General features: G+C 33.8%; 1 protein-coding gene across 1 annotated transcript in view; it reads left to right on the top strand.

Moving 5' to 3' along the window:
- The window catches only part of OXCT1 (3-oxoacid CoA-transferase 1), a 175,950-nt gene that overhangs the window by 89,635 nt on the left and 69,403 nt on the right, over positions 1–16,912 (top strand). The window contains exons 8-12 of the mRNA XM_074200456.1: positions 752–859; positions 3,480–3,591; positions 10,128–10,222; positions 13,499–13,547; positions 16,275–16,347. Of these exons, the coding sequence (XP_074056557.1) occupies positions 752–859; positions 3,480–3,591; positions 10,128–10,222; positions 13,499–13,547; positions 16,275–16,347 (437 nt within the window). The remainder of the gene's footprint in view (positions 1–751; positions 860–3,479; positions 3,592–10,127; positions 10,223–13,498; positions 13,548–16,274; positions 16,348–16,912) is intronic.

Here is a 16,912-nt window from a genome sequence, read left to right on the forward strand (position 1 = left end):
AGCTAATATAAATGCCTAAGGCTGGATTTGAACTGAGGTCTTTTGATTCCATGACCAGCACTCCCATCACCTGTCCCACATAGATACTCCCCAAAAGAGCAGTATAAATATTTTTGTTTATCTGGGTCCTTTTTCCTCTTTCTTTGATCTCTTATACTTAAAGTACAGTAGAGATATTGATGGATCAAAGGGTATACAGTTAAATGACTTTTCTGGGCATAGTTCCAAATTGTTTTTCAGAATGATTGGAACATAGCTTTACCAGCATGCATGTTGATGTATGTTAATAGTTAAATAGCAGCAGTCTAAGAGTCAAAAGTACTGTGTTCAAGAGACCTGTTTTTGACACTTCACTAACTCTGTTACCCAGGTCAGTCATTTAATTGTTCAACTCCAGTTTGTAAAAATTGTCTCCCAGCTCTTAGTTTCTGTTACTTCTGATCCTTGGTTTTCTTCATCTGTAAAATGGGGGCATTGATAGTTTCCCTACATATCTCACATAGTTGTTTTGAAGAAAGCATTTTGTAAACTGTGTACATTGATGTGAACTGTTACTTCTATTTTTTCATTTGGGGGATCCAAAAAAGTTGGTAGGCTATCTCTTTGTTTTTGGTTGGACATTTTATATATATATATATATATTCAAATACACACAAACACATTATCAACAACAACTAATTGTATGTTTTAAATATAACCCTCTTAGTCTATATAGTCCCATTATCTGATATTACTTTCTCTCTCTGCCTAGGTTGAAGAACTTGTTGATATTGGATCATTTGCTCCAGAGGATATTCATATTCCCAAGATTTATGTTCATCGCCTTATAAAGGGGAAAAAATATGAAAAAAGAATTGAGGTAATCAATTTAACATATTTATCTTGCTCAAGTGATTACAGAGAGAAAGAAGTGGTCTGTATGCCTTGTATTCCTTGTATTCCATACTCATGTGCTTTGGAATTTGCTGAGGTTGTACTCCTTAGTTCTAAAAATCGGGTTTTTCCACATGTCTTAGAGCTTTCTCAGCACACCAGAAACTTTAACATACCTCTAGAATAGTGGTTCTCAAAACTGTGTGTGTGTGTGTGTGTGTGTGTGGAAGAGGAGGACCTTTTTAGTAGTTTGCTGAAACCTATGGAGGATCAGGAATAATATTTTGAAAATAATAAAATGCATAGATTACAAAGGAAATCAATCATTGAAATATCATCATCATGAAATATCATCATCAAAAATATATTTTTTAGGGGCAACTAGGTGGCGCAGTGGATAGAGCATTGATTGGCCCTGGAGTCAGGATGACCTGAGTTTTACTTAGCTGTGTGACCTTGGGCAAGTTGCTTAAATCCACTGCCTTGCAAAACCAAATATTGATATATATATATATATATATATATATACACAAACCTTGTTTTTAAAAATATTTTTAAACTATATTTTAAGACCTCAAGGACTATGCATAAGAAAAACGGTTTTAAAATAAGAATTCAATGATCATGCAGCTTGTTTTCTGGATTTATGAAGATATGTACCAAAAAACAAATTGCATTGATATACTCATTGCATAACAGTCTTGTAAAAGTAGGCATGCCATTGTGAAATCCTCTGGCCTTCAGAACCTGTTTTCTAGTATTGGGGAAATTTATAATAAATGGTATAGGTTTGTTGGTTCTCAGGTATGGGAAGGATAGCTTTACATTTGGTAGTTCTGTCTGCTGTCTCCTGACTACCTACAGACCAAATCATTCATTCCCTCTTCCGTCACTAGATTTTAGTCCTGGCCCTCTATCCACAGAACTGCACATAATAGGCACTTAATGAATGCTTGTTTAATTAAATTCAATTGTATTTAAGGTTATTCAGAGGTTTTAATGTCAATTCTAATATAGTGCCATTGTTTTTTTCATTGCATGGGAGCAAAGAGAAATTCATTTCTGTTCATCAGTAGCTGTGTGTGTTTTGTGTGTGTGTGTGTGTGTGTGTGTGTGTTTGTCTTAATCTGTCTGTTTCTCCAAGTCCATGATGACCATCTCAAACTACCTTTTTGGCCACACTTTTATTGGATTGTTTATATTTATGGCTTTGATTATTAGGCTTACATTTTTCTCCATTTGCTTCTTTTTGAAAACAATTTCTCTGAGTACATGATGAGCATCCCAAACCAGGAGAATCCTGTGTTTGACAAAGACTGATTGAGGTAGCGGAGCAACCTGTGAGGCAAGCACAGCTAGCCAACTTCATATTAGGTCATGATCCATTAGGTCAGCAGAGGGTCAGTCAGGGAAGCATAGAGAAGCTAGGAAAGGTACAGGCAGAGAGGCAGCTTGAAATATAAGATGAAAATTAATCAAGGACTGAAAGAGAAGGATAGGATAATAGCAGTTAAAGTCATGCAAAGAAGTTTCTCTAGTAACCTATAAAAGTTTTGAGGATAATGACTGATTTCATTTTTGTATACCTAACATTTAACATAGTGTCTTCTACATGATGGATTTGCCTTTTGTGTCACTGTCTCTGTGGCAGGAGCCAATTCCCTTGGAAATGATTTGCACCCTGTTTATGGGGAGCCTAGGTACGTGGTCTCAGAACTAGCAAATCCTGACTTCCCTATTGATAGGGACAACCAAAGTGACCTCATTTCTATTTATGCTATTGGATCCCCTTAGAATCTAAGGAACAATCATGTCAAACATGTTTAAAGAGTAGTACTAAGGATAAAATGTGATAAAATCAAAGGGGATGATAATTTATATATGATATAATCAAAGGGAAATACTTTCTAAGGAAGGTAGTGAAACTATCCTCCTTTTCTCTGTTTTCATTTTCTTTGATTGACCTTCCCCTCCAATACAATTACTAAGTTTCTTTCAAAGCATATTTATTTTGCCATTTTTTGCATGAATACTTTTGGTAACCACTCTATCCCCTTTGAAATTGTGTTGAATTTTATGTATTTATGCATATGTTGTAAGTTCCTAGTAGAATGAAAGCCTCTTGCAGCCAGGTCCTAATTCATTTTGTCTTTTTGATCCCTTCTCAGGGCAGTGTTTTGCATATTCTGCTATTTAGCCATTTTTCAGTCACATCTGACCCTTCGTGACCCCAAAAGATAGAATGATTTTGTCATTCCCTTCTCCTGCTCACTTTACAGATGAAGAAACTGAGGCAAACAGAGTTGAGGGATTTGCCCAGAGTCACACAGCTGGAAAGTATTTGAGGCGTATTTGAACTCAGAAATCTGAGTCTTAACTGATTTTAGTCTTGGCCCTCTATCCACAGAACCTGCACATAATAGGCACTTAATGAATACTTGTTTAATTAAATTGAATTGAATTTAAGGTTATTCAGAGATTATAGTGTCAATTCTAATATAGTGTCATTCCTTTTCATTCATTAAAACCTTAGCTTCTATTAATGATAAAATGCAAGATACTGTAATGATGATGATGAGGAGTTTAATTTCTGCTTGTTTTTAAAGCGTCTGTCAGTTCGAAAGAAGGATGATGAGAAAGCCAAATCCAAGCCTGGTGATAATGTAAGAGAAAGGATCATCAAACGAGCAGCCTTGGAATTTGAGGACGGCATGTATGGTATCCTTTGGTTGATGGGAATTATGTGATAACAAAATAGCTCTCGATTTGATTGTCCCTTATGAATGGAGGAAAGTCTTTATTTTAATGAGAGGCCTTAGTGTTTCACCAGTGTATTGCTCCATAACTTCAGCTCCTCCTTTTCTGTGTATATTTATATTTTTAGGTACTTCTTGTACCTCAAGTTAATTTTTTTTTCTTTCCAGATAGAGAAACTCTTTCTGCTCCCTTCATTATAGTCCCTCCACTCTGTTACTTTTATCCTTTTCTTTAACAGCTTCAATTCTTGGTGAAAAAATAGAACCTTCTCTCTTCATCCATGAACTAAATAAATAGTGAATCTCTAATTCTCTTTAATATTCATTCTCTCCATTTATTCTCTTCCCCATTTGTCATTCCTCTGACAAAAGGTATTGCTACAGTCATAGGAGATCATGGGTACTAATATTTGGAAAATTGATTCAACTTTTTCTCTTTCCTTTCTTTGGAATCTTCTTGTCCCTTGGTGATTTTTTTCTGTGTTCTTTCTTTTATACTCCTCAAAATTATCTTTTATTTTTTTTAGAAACATGAAAAACTGAATTTAATGGGTTTGTTTTTTCTTGATAATTGTACTTTCTGTGTTTTTGTTGTTTGGGATGTTTACAAACCTAATTTTTATTCGCTTCTGGTTTTTCAGGGCAAGAATGCCTCAAATACTTTTCTTTTCATAAAGACCTATATTTTTGAATGGATGACTAGGTTCAGTTTTACAGTATATGTTATTTTGTGTCACAGCTTGAATGCCTTTGCTTTTTGAAATATGTTCTTTCATTCTTTTTTACTTTTTTACATTGATTCTTCATGACTCATGAATATTTAAATTGTCCTTTCAAAATGGAAGGTCATTCTCTTGGCTACTTGTAAATATCAGGTTTCTTATTGGGATTGGAAATGTTGTCAGTACCTTATAGTTTTAGTTATAGGACTTTCCTTTGTGATGATCTGTGTATATGTCATACACCTGATACATTAGCTGTGTGATCACAGGACAGTCATAGAATTTCTCTAAGTTTTCTAAGACTGAAACAATATAGAAGTGAGATACCTATCTCCAAGAAATCACAATTCTGAATGAAAGAAAAAACTCAAAAGGCAAATAATAAAAATGAATACCTCACAATTATATAATTCTTTAAGAATTCTTATTTATAAAAATCTCTGGGGTAAGTAGTATGAGTATTATATTATCTCTTTTAAAGTTGAGGAGAAACATGACATAGAGGAAGGGAGAACAGGATATGGAGTCAGAGGGACTGAGGTTCAAATTCTGGCTCAGACACTTAGTAATTTTGTGACCCTGAGCAAGCCACTTAAACTCTCCATTTAATAATTACCTAGCCGTGTGGCCTTGGGCAAGCCACTTAACCCCATTGCCTTGAAAAATCTAAAAAAAGAAAGAATATACAGAATTAAGTTAAACTGTTTTGTTTTGTTTTGAGGGGGAAGTCAATAGCAGGTGGGGTGATGTAGAAAGATGTCATGCAGATGGTGGAGGTTGGCCTGAGCTTTGAAGAAAACTAGGGTTTCTAAGAGTCCAAGGTGAAGAGGGAATATAGTCCAGGCATGGTGGACAGCCAGTGGAAAAATATGGAGGTGGGAGATGGAATGACTAACAATGGGAAGATCATTTTAATTGAAGAGTATAGGATATGAATGGGAATAATATCTAAGGAAGATTGAGAAGTAACAATAATAATAATATTTATTAATATATAATAATTATTTCTAATGTAATATAATGTAATATAATATTTGTATAATGCTATAAAATAATTATTATTTATAATGCTTTTTAAGGTTTGCAAAAATGATTTATAAATATTATTTTATTTGCTGTTCACAACAATGAGACAGACAGGAATTAAGTGATTTACCCAGGATCACATAACTACCAAGTGTCTATGGTAGAATTTAAACTAAGATCTTCCTGATTCCCAGTATGATGTTTTCCCCAGTATGCCATCTAGTTGTTGTAAGTTGGGAAGGGTTTTAAATGCTGGAGAAGAATTTCTTTGGGTTTTTTTTCCTTGTTTGTTTCTTTTATTTTTTAAATGCATTCTTTTGAGTTCTAAATTCTCTCCCTCTAAACTCTTCTTCACCCATTGAGAATTCAAACAGTATGATTGCTCATTATATATACGTGAAGTCGTGTAAAACATTTTTATTTTAGCTATCTTGCAAAAGAAAAAGGAAAAATAAAAAAGAAAAATAATATGCTTCCATCTTTACTCATTAGTTTATCAGTCTTCTTTCAGAAAGTGGATAGCATTATTATCAGTACTTTAGGATTGCCTTAGATTATTGTCTTGATCAGAGTACCTAGGTCTTTTAAGTTGACTGTCCTTAAAATATTGCTGTATATAATGTTCTGTTCCTTTCACTTTGCATCAGTTCCTATCTTCCCAGGTTTTTCTGAGAACATGCTGTTCATCATTTATTATTTCACAATCTATCAGTCATATCCCACAGCCCTTTCAACTATTCCCCATTTGATGGGTATCCCTCCAGTTTCCTAATTTTGCTACCACAAAAAGAATTGATTATATACAGATATTTACATAAACAAATGCATATACTTATTATTTCATATACATGCATACATACTTATTATGGTCCTTTTCTTTGTTATTGTTGGGTCAGAGGGATTGTAGAGTTTATAGTCCTTTGGACATAGTTTCTAGAAGCACTGGAGAACCATTGGAGATCATTGAGCAGGGGAGTGAAATGATGTGAAATAACTTTGGTACACTAGTTGCAGGATGGCTTGGAAGGAAAAATGGATCAGGAAATAGTTAAGTCAAGGAAACCAAATAGGAAGTGACTGAAGTGGTCCAGGGAAGAATGGGGGTTTGAAGTAGAGTGGTGGTTGAATGAGTAGGGAGAAGGAAAGATATGAGAGATGTTGTGGAGGTGGAACTGACAGGTCTTAGTAGCTGATTGGATATGTTGGGTGAAGCAAAGGGAGGATTCAGGGATGATGGAAGTTGTAAATTAGTGCAACTGGAAGCATTATGGAGATCTTGACAGATTTAGCTTCTGTTTTTTCCCATAAATATGATGCCAAAGTCCTGAGCTAAGAAGTTTTCAATAAGAATGTGTTTGACATTGTCAAAATCAATAAATATTTCAATAAATAACAAGGTTTTTCCTTAAAACTTAATTGTTGAAATTCCTTTAAAATTATTTGCAAGGCAAATAATAAATATTTTATTCTTTTACATGTATTACTGAAGAGGTGATTGGCAATAAATTAATAGTTATTTAAAACATACACACAGATCAAAGAAACAAATAAGTGAACCGAATAGAAAAGTAGAAATTTTGATTAAAAATTTGAACGTATTTCATGAGGAGAGATATTTAGAATGCAGAAAAGCAAAAGGGCAGCTGACAGTTATTATAAGGTCTTTTTTGATTGATGCCTGCTATTTTAAAATATATATTTATTATATTTTTTAATTTATGAAAATAAAACAAGCATGTTCATAACAGTAGAATAAAGAAAGATGATTGCACATGAAACTGCAAATCTATTAGGTCCAACTTGGTATTCCTTTTTAAATATGTAAAATAGAAAGGAGAAAGGAAAGAAATGAAAAAAGGTGCATGAGAACTTGACTATTAAAGTTCTAGAAGTTGACTAATTTCTCCAATCTTTCCCTTCTCTGTTATGAGCTATGAACATTTAAGTTGTATTCTTGTTTATGGAGAGTGTCCATTCTCCTCCTCTATACACACTCTCCTTTCTTCCTGAGCTTCACTATCTTTAAAACTTCATCCTCAGAAAAAAAAAAACAACCCAAAACTTCATCCTCCAATCAGAGTTAGCAATGTAGGTGGGAATTTCAAGTCAAGAGCTGAAAAGTAAGCATTGTCCTTTTTTCTGAAGCCCCAGCTGTTAGAGTCTAAATGATTTGCCATGGATAATTGAGAACTGATTGTATAATAACCCTAATTAGCAGGGAACAATAGCATCTGGGTACTCAGTATTCTCTATTACCCTGCTGCCCATAGAAGATATTCATAAGCCAGAAGATACAAACGGTCCTCCCACAATAACTAGTTTGTTTCAATACAAAATCCATAGAATTTTTTTCTTCCTGGTTCTCATCACAGTATCTGACTGATTGAATAGAGCTAAAGTACAGGACAAATAACAGAATAGAAAGTAGAATGAGGCTCATATTTCAATAAGACTTATTCTTATTACAAGTTGTATCATAAATTTTTATTGGACTTATATCTTTTTATGATGAAATTAGTATGAATACTTGGATTTGTGGATCCATTTGGAATCACTGAAAAATATTTTAGTTTTAAAAATGATTTTAAAATGAGAACAGAACAAATTGTTAAAGGATTAAGAGTTTTAGTTAAATTAATTGAAGTTAAATACTAATATTTATTAAAGTTTCCTTCCAGTGCTAAATTTGTGATCTTGTCATGTAGCTTAGCAAAAGTGGACAGGCTCATTACCTCATGGGATTCTCAAGTTGCCAGAAGGTGATCTATTCCAATATCTGTTTTTTAAGTAGCTTTTAAATAAATCTCTTTTTTTGTCAATTAGATAGGATTTTTGTCCCTCTAGTGAATGATTTTTTACTTTTGCTATGCATTCCCATGTGTGGAACTCGCTTAAGTGCTAGAGTGACCCATAGTTTAGTTTAAATACATTCCTTCTTTTTGAAGGATCTTGAAGTGTAATAGGGAGATATCACAACAGATCTAACCATAATATATATTAGAGGGAAGATACATTTCAGACATTTTCAATAGTGTCTGATTCTTTGTGAACTCATTTGGAGTTTTCTTGACAAAGATACTAGAGTGGTTTGCCATTTCTTTCTCCAGCTTACTTTACAGATGAGGAAACTGAGGCAGACAGGTTTAAATGACTTGCCCAGGGTCACACAGTTAGTAGGTGTCCAAGGCTGAATTTGAACTCAGGAAGAGAAGTCTTCCTGACTCCAGAGTCAGCACTCTATTCTGTGCAACCTAGATGCCCTAGAAGATAAATTAGAGAATTTTAAAAACATTTCTTCATTAGTCTCTATTCTAAATAGCATCTTCACTTTCTCATGAAGTTTAAATGAAATTATTGATACATTTTGTTTTGTGTCATCAAATCTATTGACATGGTCAGTGTGGATGTGTGGATTAGATGAGCCATTAAGTCCAAACACTGCTCTTCTCTTCCTCCCCCCCCAAGAGTTATCTTTTGCATTACAGTGTGAAAGTGACTGATTGGTATCTTTGCAATCAGGTAGGTCTTGCTGCCAAATCTATGCAAAGTGCTTATTGTTAACACTGATATGTAAGTATTTCCCCTCTGGAGATTTTTCAAACTCTGGATAACCACTTGTTATGAATGTTATAGAGCAGAGATTTAAAATATAAGACCATATACAGCTGTGATTGGGAAATATGTAACAGAAGAAATAGGAAATACAATGAAAAAATAGATGATGTTTACATGTGAGTTTTCAGTCAGTGTGAAACCCTCAGGGAGGGCCACTTTTTGGTTTAGTAGTACCTATTTTTATTTGAATTTTATACAGTTGTTGGAGAAGGTCTCTTCTTGAGATGTGACTTGGATATGATCGTCTCTGTGAGTCCTTCATTTCTGAGATTCTCTTTTAAAGCTTCCTCCAGAGAGGTAAGGGATGTAGATAGAGTGCTGGGTCTGTATTTGGGAAGACTCCTCTTCCTGAGTTCAAATCTGGCCTCAGTCACTTAACAGGGGTGTGACCCTGGGGAAGTCACTTAGCCCTGTTTGCCTCAGTTACACAGCTGTAAAATGAGCTAGAGTAGGAAATGGCAAGCCAGTATCTCTGCCAAGGAAAAACCCAAATGGAGTCATGAAGAGTTGGACAAGATTGAAGATGATTGAACAACTAGAGGTACTGCCTTAACAGCTTTCACAGTCAGAATTTTCTTTGAATTTTTCCCCAGTTACATTTGCTGAAACTTTCTCTTTTAGCACTTTTGAAGATAATACTAATGAATTAAATGAACCCCCCCCCAAAAAAATAATCTCCTAAAGAGGAATTTAGGCACCAGAGAATCTGATTTACTAACTTTCAATAGTACTTGCCTGGAGAGTTAAAACATTGTCTATTTTTGATGATGAAGAGTTCTAAGTAGTGAAATGGTTGGAAGTTTTGTGAGCTTGTTTAGAGTACTTCAGGGTGTCTGTGAAACCCTCAAGAAAAATAGCATTATATCTCATGACTTTCTCACCAGGTTGTGAAGCCACTGATCTGCTTCCCTGAGCAGGAGTACATTAGTATTTTTTGCTAGCATTTGAGCTATAGGTAATATCAGTTTTTCTTTCACAAGTATTACAAGATAGTCCCCTAAAGACATTTTTAAAAAAAATATGCAATTATTGTTTCTTTATGGGAGAGTACTATTCATACTTAGGTATGTAAAAGATTTTGTGAGTGAATCTCCTTTTTCTATTCTTAACTGGACCTTGACAAGTTTTTTTTCAGCTAATTTGGGCATAGGAATCCCTCTTCTGGCCAGCAACTTCATCAGTCCTGACATTACTGTTCATCTGCAGAGTGAAAATGGAGTCCTAGGTTTGGTAAGATATACAATAGCATTCCATTTCTTCATTTTCATTAGAAACAGAGGTGTTCACCGTGAGTCACCATGAGTCAATTTTGCAAATAACTGAAATGTAGAGTTAAGCCATTTTGATGGATTCTTCCTAGAAGGTATTTACACAGACTATAATAAACAAACAACCTATTTCTTCATGAGTGAGTCACCATGATGTCCATCTACTATTTATTGTAGTGTTTTAAAGCAGCTAGGTGGTACAGTGGGTGAGGGCTGGAGCCAAAGGTGAGAAGATTCTTCTTCCTGAATTCAGATCCAGCCTTAGACATTTAACAACTATGTGACCAAGTCACTTAACTCTATCTCAGTTTCCTCATCTGTAAAAAGAAGTGGAGAAGGAAATGGCAAACCACTTTAGTATCTCTGCCAAGGTAGTCCTAAATGTAGTTAGAAAGTGCTAGACCCCACAGCACCACACTTCTATGTCTGTTTTTTTAGCATTAATAAAAGGTAATATTTTATAGTGCCTATTATGCTACTGTGCTAAGTACTTTACAAATATTTTTTTCAGATTCTCACAACAACCCAGGGAGGTAAGTGCTATTAATTACACCCATTTCACAGATGAGAAAACTGAGGTAACAGGTGAAGTGACTTGCCCAGGTCTAAGGCTACATTTGAGGCAAGTCATCTTGACTCCAGGTTCAATTTTCTTTTGTATTGCCAACCCATTTTTTTGTTTGTTCAGTCATTTCATAACCCCATTAGAATTGTTTGTCATTTCCTTTTCCAGCTCTTTTTTACAGATGAGACAACTGAGGCAGACAGGATTAAGTGACATGCCTACTGTGGTCACACAACTAGTCTGAAGTCAGATTTGAACTCAGAAATAAGTCATCCTAACTTCAACCCTGGTGCTCCCTACACTGTACTACCCTGTTACCCTAACTACTCTTTGTGCCTCTAAGATCTCTCCCCACATTTTCACTAGTATTTTGGGTCATAAAAGCGTAATTAAGCTTTTCAATAATTGCATATTAATAAGAGGCAATAAGGTGGTACAATGGATAGAGAACTAAACCTTGAATCAGAAAGACTTGAGTTCAAATTTGACCTTGGAAACTTATTAGGTGTGTGACTCTGAACAAGTCATTTAATCTGGTTCTGCCTTTTTTTCTCATCTGTAAAATTAGAATAAAGATAGCACTTAACTCCCAGGGTTAGTGTCAGGATCAAATGAGGTAATATTGGCAAATTCTCTGTAGAACTTAAAACTATTATATAAGTTCTAGCAATTAAAGTCCTGAGTGAGGCCCTGAGTAGTAAAATATGGAAGCTCTGTTGTGGATGAGTGAAAGCTAATTTCCAGAAAACAAGGAGTGTTTCAATATTGTAAACCCTGTGCAGAAAGAGCCCAATGCAATTTGTCATATTTGTTGCACCTGGGGATTATTTATGGTTTGATAATTTTTAGAGTGCCTACTATTTAGTTATTATTATGATTTTTACATCTATAAGTTAACATAATTTTCAACTAAGCAGTTAAAATAGTGCTAATAGTTCTGCACATATAGGTGCTCCATAAGCTTTCATTGATTAATGATGTTAAAATACAGAAAACAGATATATGTAGTATTGTTTTTAAGAAAGATTTTATTTATTTTTGAGTTTTATAATTTTTCCTTCATTCTTGCTTCCCTTCCCCCACCCCCCACAGAAGGCATTCTGTTAATCTTTACATTGGTCCCATGTTATACATTGATCTCGGTTGAATGTGATGACAGAGAAATCATATCCTTAAGGAAGAAAAATAAAAGTATGAGATAGTAAAATTACTTAATAACATAACTTTTTTTTCTAATTTGACAGTAATAGTCTTTGTTCAAAGTCCATAATTCTTTCCCTGGATACAGATGCTATTCTCTCCATTGCAGATGGCCCAAAATTGTCCCTGGTTGTTGCCCTGCAGGGATGAGCAAGTCCATTAAGGTTGATCATCACTCCCATGTTGCTGTTAGGGTGTACAATGTTTTCTGGTTCTGCTCATCTCACTCAGCATCAGTTCATGCAAATCTTTCCAGGCTTCCCTGAATTCCCATCCTTCCTGGTTTCTAATACAACAATAGTGTTCTGTGACATACATATACCACAATTTGTTAAGCCATTTCCCAATTGAAGGACATTCACTTAATTTCCAATTTTTTGCCATCACAAACAGGGCTACTATAAATATTTTTGTGCAGGTGATGATAAATATTTTTGTACAAGTGATGTCATGTAGTAGATAATAAAAAATAAAACAACCAGTTACATGTCATAAAACCAGAGTAGACTATGGATATTATAATCCAATTTAACCCCTGCATTCCACAGTAGGGAAAGTTGAAACTTACTTGTCCCAAATTAGTCTTTTTGGACATAGAGATGTGTTGAAAACTCAGCTAATTAAAACTTACTCATAAAAAAATCCACAAAAATTCACAAATAGTGTTCATACCTTCTACTCATTCAACAAATTACTTGATTAAATACATATTTCATGTTGACTAAATTTCAGACTTGGATGCCTAATTTTTACTAGGATAAGAATACGAATTCTTCTAATCCTATTCCAACTCTTTGTGTGTGTGTGTGTGTGTGTGTGACTTTGCTGAAGTCACTTCACTGTGGACTTCGATTTTCTTCTCTTTAAAATGAGGGCCATTGGATTAGGTGAGCTCCAACGTCTCTTTTAGTACTAATTTTAGTGCTAATAGGTCTGTAATATAATATCTGGTACTTTGGTGGAATCTTGCTCTCAGTAGTGACTATGATCTCTGCTGATGGCAATTCCAATCCTTCTATGACTATGCGGTTTATTCTGCACTGATATACAAATACTGGAAGGATCTGTGATTTAATGATCTCTGCAAGCTCAACTGTGTCCTCCAGTACTTTTCATTACAACCATCTGTGATTTGAAGTCCTAGAGAGTTGTTTATATTTCATAAAAATTAAGAGATTTACCTCAAATCAGGGCTATTTCATAGGGAGAATTTGACTCTAAGTCTTAATAACTATAAGCACAGCACTCAGCTACTAAGTCTTCTGTGTTACCTATATTTCATACCTAAATATTCATGTAAAAGGACTAATGAATTAAGGGAAGCAAACTTTTAGCAATAATTTTCCCATAAGCTTACCAATTAGAATTTTCTAGGGTCCTCTGGGTAATTTATAATTGTATTTTCAGTATTTATGGTTCAGTACCATACCTCTTTTACTTAATAAGAATATGCTTTTTTTTTTTTTTTGCTAGGGTCCTTATCCATTGGAAAATGAAGTTGATGCAGACTTGATTAATGCAGGTAAAATCACTTATAATACATTTTTTTCAGATTATTCCTTTGTGATTTTTTTATATCTAATAACAATGACTTCTTGGGCTACATTCTACCGTTCATTTTAGAAGATGCTGATAGTGTAGAGAAGAATTAATAAGGAAGTCAAGTTTTGTGGACCTCTCTTCCCAGCTCTAATCAGCCAGTTAGCATTTATTAAACTGTTATATGCTAGATATTGTGTTAAGGATTGGAAATACAAAGGAGTCTAAAGGAGGAGTTCACTATCTAATGGAGTCCATTTAACAAAAGTTTCCCTTCAACTAGCTATTAGAGAATTTAGATGTTTTCTGTTGTTTCTGTGTGTGTGTGTGTGTGCCCATGCACGCACGAAAAGAGAAGAGACTTTGTTTATCATCAGGTTTCTTGTAATTAACACCAAATTTGGTTCTTCTTTCATGTTTAGGAAGGTTCTAACAATGACTTCTTTTGCCTTTCATTACACTTTAACCCTAATTCCTGAGAAGAATTAGGTTCTGCTTATCAGCAACCTAAAACCCAGGATTGTAGAGAGAAATAAACCAGGCTTCTCTGCAGAGAATAGTGTCTCCATTCATAATCTGTATGTGGGATGGAGATGACTTTCCTTTTACCTACCTTTTCTCTTCAACATTGTAAACCTTTACCTCAGATTTTCAGAGGAACATGAAGACCTGCTGCCAACATTTGGCATTTGAAATTTTTCTTTAGTTAAATAAAGTATTCTCAGTAGTTAGAATTAACTACCACAGTTCAACTCAAAAAAAAGCACACTGAGAGATGTCAATAATATTTAACCAAGGCCATAATTTAATTTAAACGTGTCCTTGGGCAATGACTCATTGATCTGTGAAAGTATTTGCTCCTTGGCTTAATTAATTTATGATATTAGTAAGTTTTTTGAAAATGAATGATTCCATTTTCAAGATTTCATTCATGAGTTAATAAAAACACACATTTCTTTGAAAAGTAGTGATTTTGCTGGTGACAGGAAAGCATTTCTAACTTGAGGTCACTAAGATTAAAAAAAGAACTCAATAGCACCAGCAATTTTGTTAAGTAATCTCTGAAAACCCATCAAACTACAAGTTTGACTAGATAATGTCCAAGATTTTTCCAGTTATAAAATTCTCTGATATATATACGTACAAATTTTAAAATATATTTTATTATATATAAATTTATATTTATGTTAATATATATATATATGAAGTTTAGACTAATTTATGGAACAAATACTTTTTGCTTATTGTTTTCTGGTTAATGGTTGCTTTGGACAGAAGTTTCTTAGGGAAGGGCCTCGGGTAATAGAATAACACATGAATGCCATGGAAAATTAATGAATACCTTGTGCTTGTGCTAAAAAGGGAAATTTAGGTTATTTAGATAATCCTGTTGATAGTTGTCAAAAGAAACTCTTATCCTAATCTAACAGGTTGACTAACAGACCCTTAGGGCATAATTAGTTTCAGGGTTATATCAAAACAATAATAGCAGTTTTTGTATTTTGGGAGCACTTATAAATATTTAAATTAGTTATGTGGAATTGCCAAAAACAATATTTTACATGGACCAATCTAGTTGTTCAAAGAACTGTTGTGAGAATTAGTTAGGGAGAAAGTCTATCTCTCTCATTTTACAGATAAGGAATTTATACAGAAACACACATAGAATAATTATGGAATTTGGATTAGTGTCTACATTTCAGCAGTTTTTTTAATATCAGATTTCCCTGCTTACCTCTTAAGTTAGATTTTTCTTTACTTGAAAAAGTTTAAGATATTAACTCTCTGCTTTACATGTGAAAAAAATAGTAAAAAAGTCATATTCCAAAGACCTCACCAGGTATAAATCAGAAGGAAATGTAATGCCTTTAAAAAATAGATTGGAAAAATCTCATGAAGAAGATTGAGATAGCAGTGCCCTAGTCTTTGAGTAAGTAGTATATTGCTTTAAATGTGAAGGAAGACACTATTTGCATTGAAAGAACTGATGAAAAAAATATGCATAGAATAGTTTTACAACTTGAAATATAAATATTTGTTTCTAATAGTAGCCATTTCTTAGGGCAGTGGGTGGGAGGAGAAAAAAAGGGGAAAAGAAAATTGCATGATAATTTTATTATATATTTAAAAGGAATAGCACGTTGTACATTTATAGATTTGCATTTTCATGTACAATCATCTTTTTTTCTATTCTGTTATATAAATGCTTGTTTTATTTCTTGAGTTTAGAATAAAATAATAAAATTTTAAAAAGTCTGTGATCTGGAGGGTCAAGGTCTTTGTAGCTGTTTTTATAATGGGGTAGGCAATGGTTAAACATTTACCAGTACACCCCTGGAGAAGGTGGATGTGATTGTTAGATAACTGAATAAACAATTCTTTTCTATATTATTATTTAGATCTTTTTATCAATAATTTTTTCCTGAAACATTTTTTCTCTTTTAATTTTTGTTCATATCATCCATGTTTTCACCTTGCATGCCTCATCTTTCTAATGATAGACAGTTGGCATTGAATTTTGACAGGCTGCATCCAGTAAACATCCTTAGCTTACCCACTCCATGAGGCACTGCCAGCAAAGGCATTCTAGTACTGGTTTGATTTTCAGTAAATCTTTTTTTAGGAAAAAAGAGAAAATTGTGTAGCTTTCTCTATTTGTAAAGTGAATACTGTTTCTCTGTTAGTAAATCTAATACCTACTTCTTTTCAGGCAAGGAAACAGTCACTGTTCTTCCAGGGGCCTCGTATTTCTCCAGCGATGAGTCATTTGCAATGATTAGAGGGTATGTTATAACTGAACCCCTCATGTTTCGCATGAGGTGGAATGAGCTGAGTCACTCCCTAAGTATTAGCAGTACTGAGAAGCAGAATATATGTTTAAGAGCTGTAAAACTATCATGGATTTGTTCAACAATAGCTTCTGAAATAATTTTGATTGACTATTGGGAGTTGAAATATTCAGCCTACTATATAATTAAAAGGTTAAAACTTTTTATCTAAGAACTTGAGAATGAATTGCATATAAATGTATCTGTAATTGGAAAGAAACTTTTTTTTTCAACCTCTTTCATGTGAATTGATTATGCTTAAACGGATCTTCTATTTATGGCCCCTTGTGTTTGTCCATTTCTTTCTCCCAGGGAAAAAAACAAACAAACTGAACTAACCCTATGTACCTATCTGTTTTTTTACAGGAAAATATTGGATACTATTTAAATAAATATTAAATATTATTCCACATATGTGGAATATAATAATTTATCTTTGAATTAAATTTTTATTGATGGTAGAGTCACAAAATCTACTATTGTTAATTTTTACTTTTATTATTCTGGGTAATTCATTTTA

Source organism: Macrotis lagotis, chromosome X, assembly GCF_037893015.1.
Source record: "Macrotis lagotis isolate mMagLag1 chromosome X, bilby.v1.9.chrom.fasta, whole genome shotgun sequence".
Lineage (NCBI taxonomy): Eukaryota > Metazoa > Chordata > Mammalia > Peramelemorphia > Peramelidae > Macrotis > Macrotis lagotis.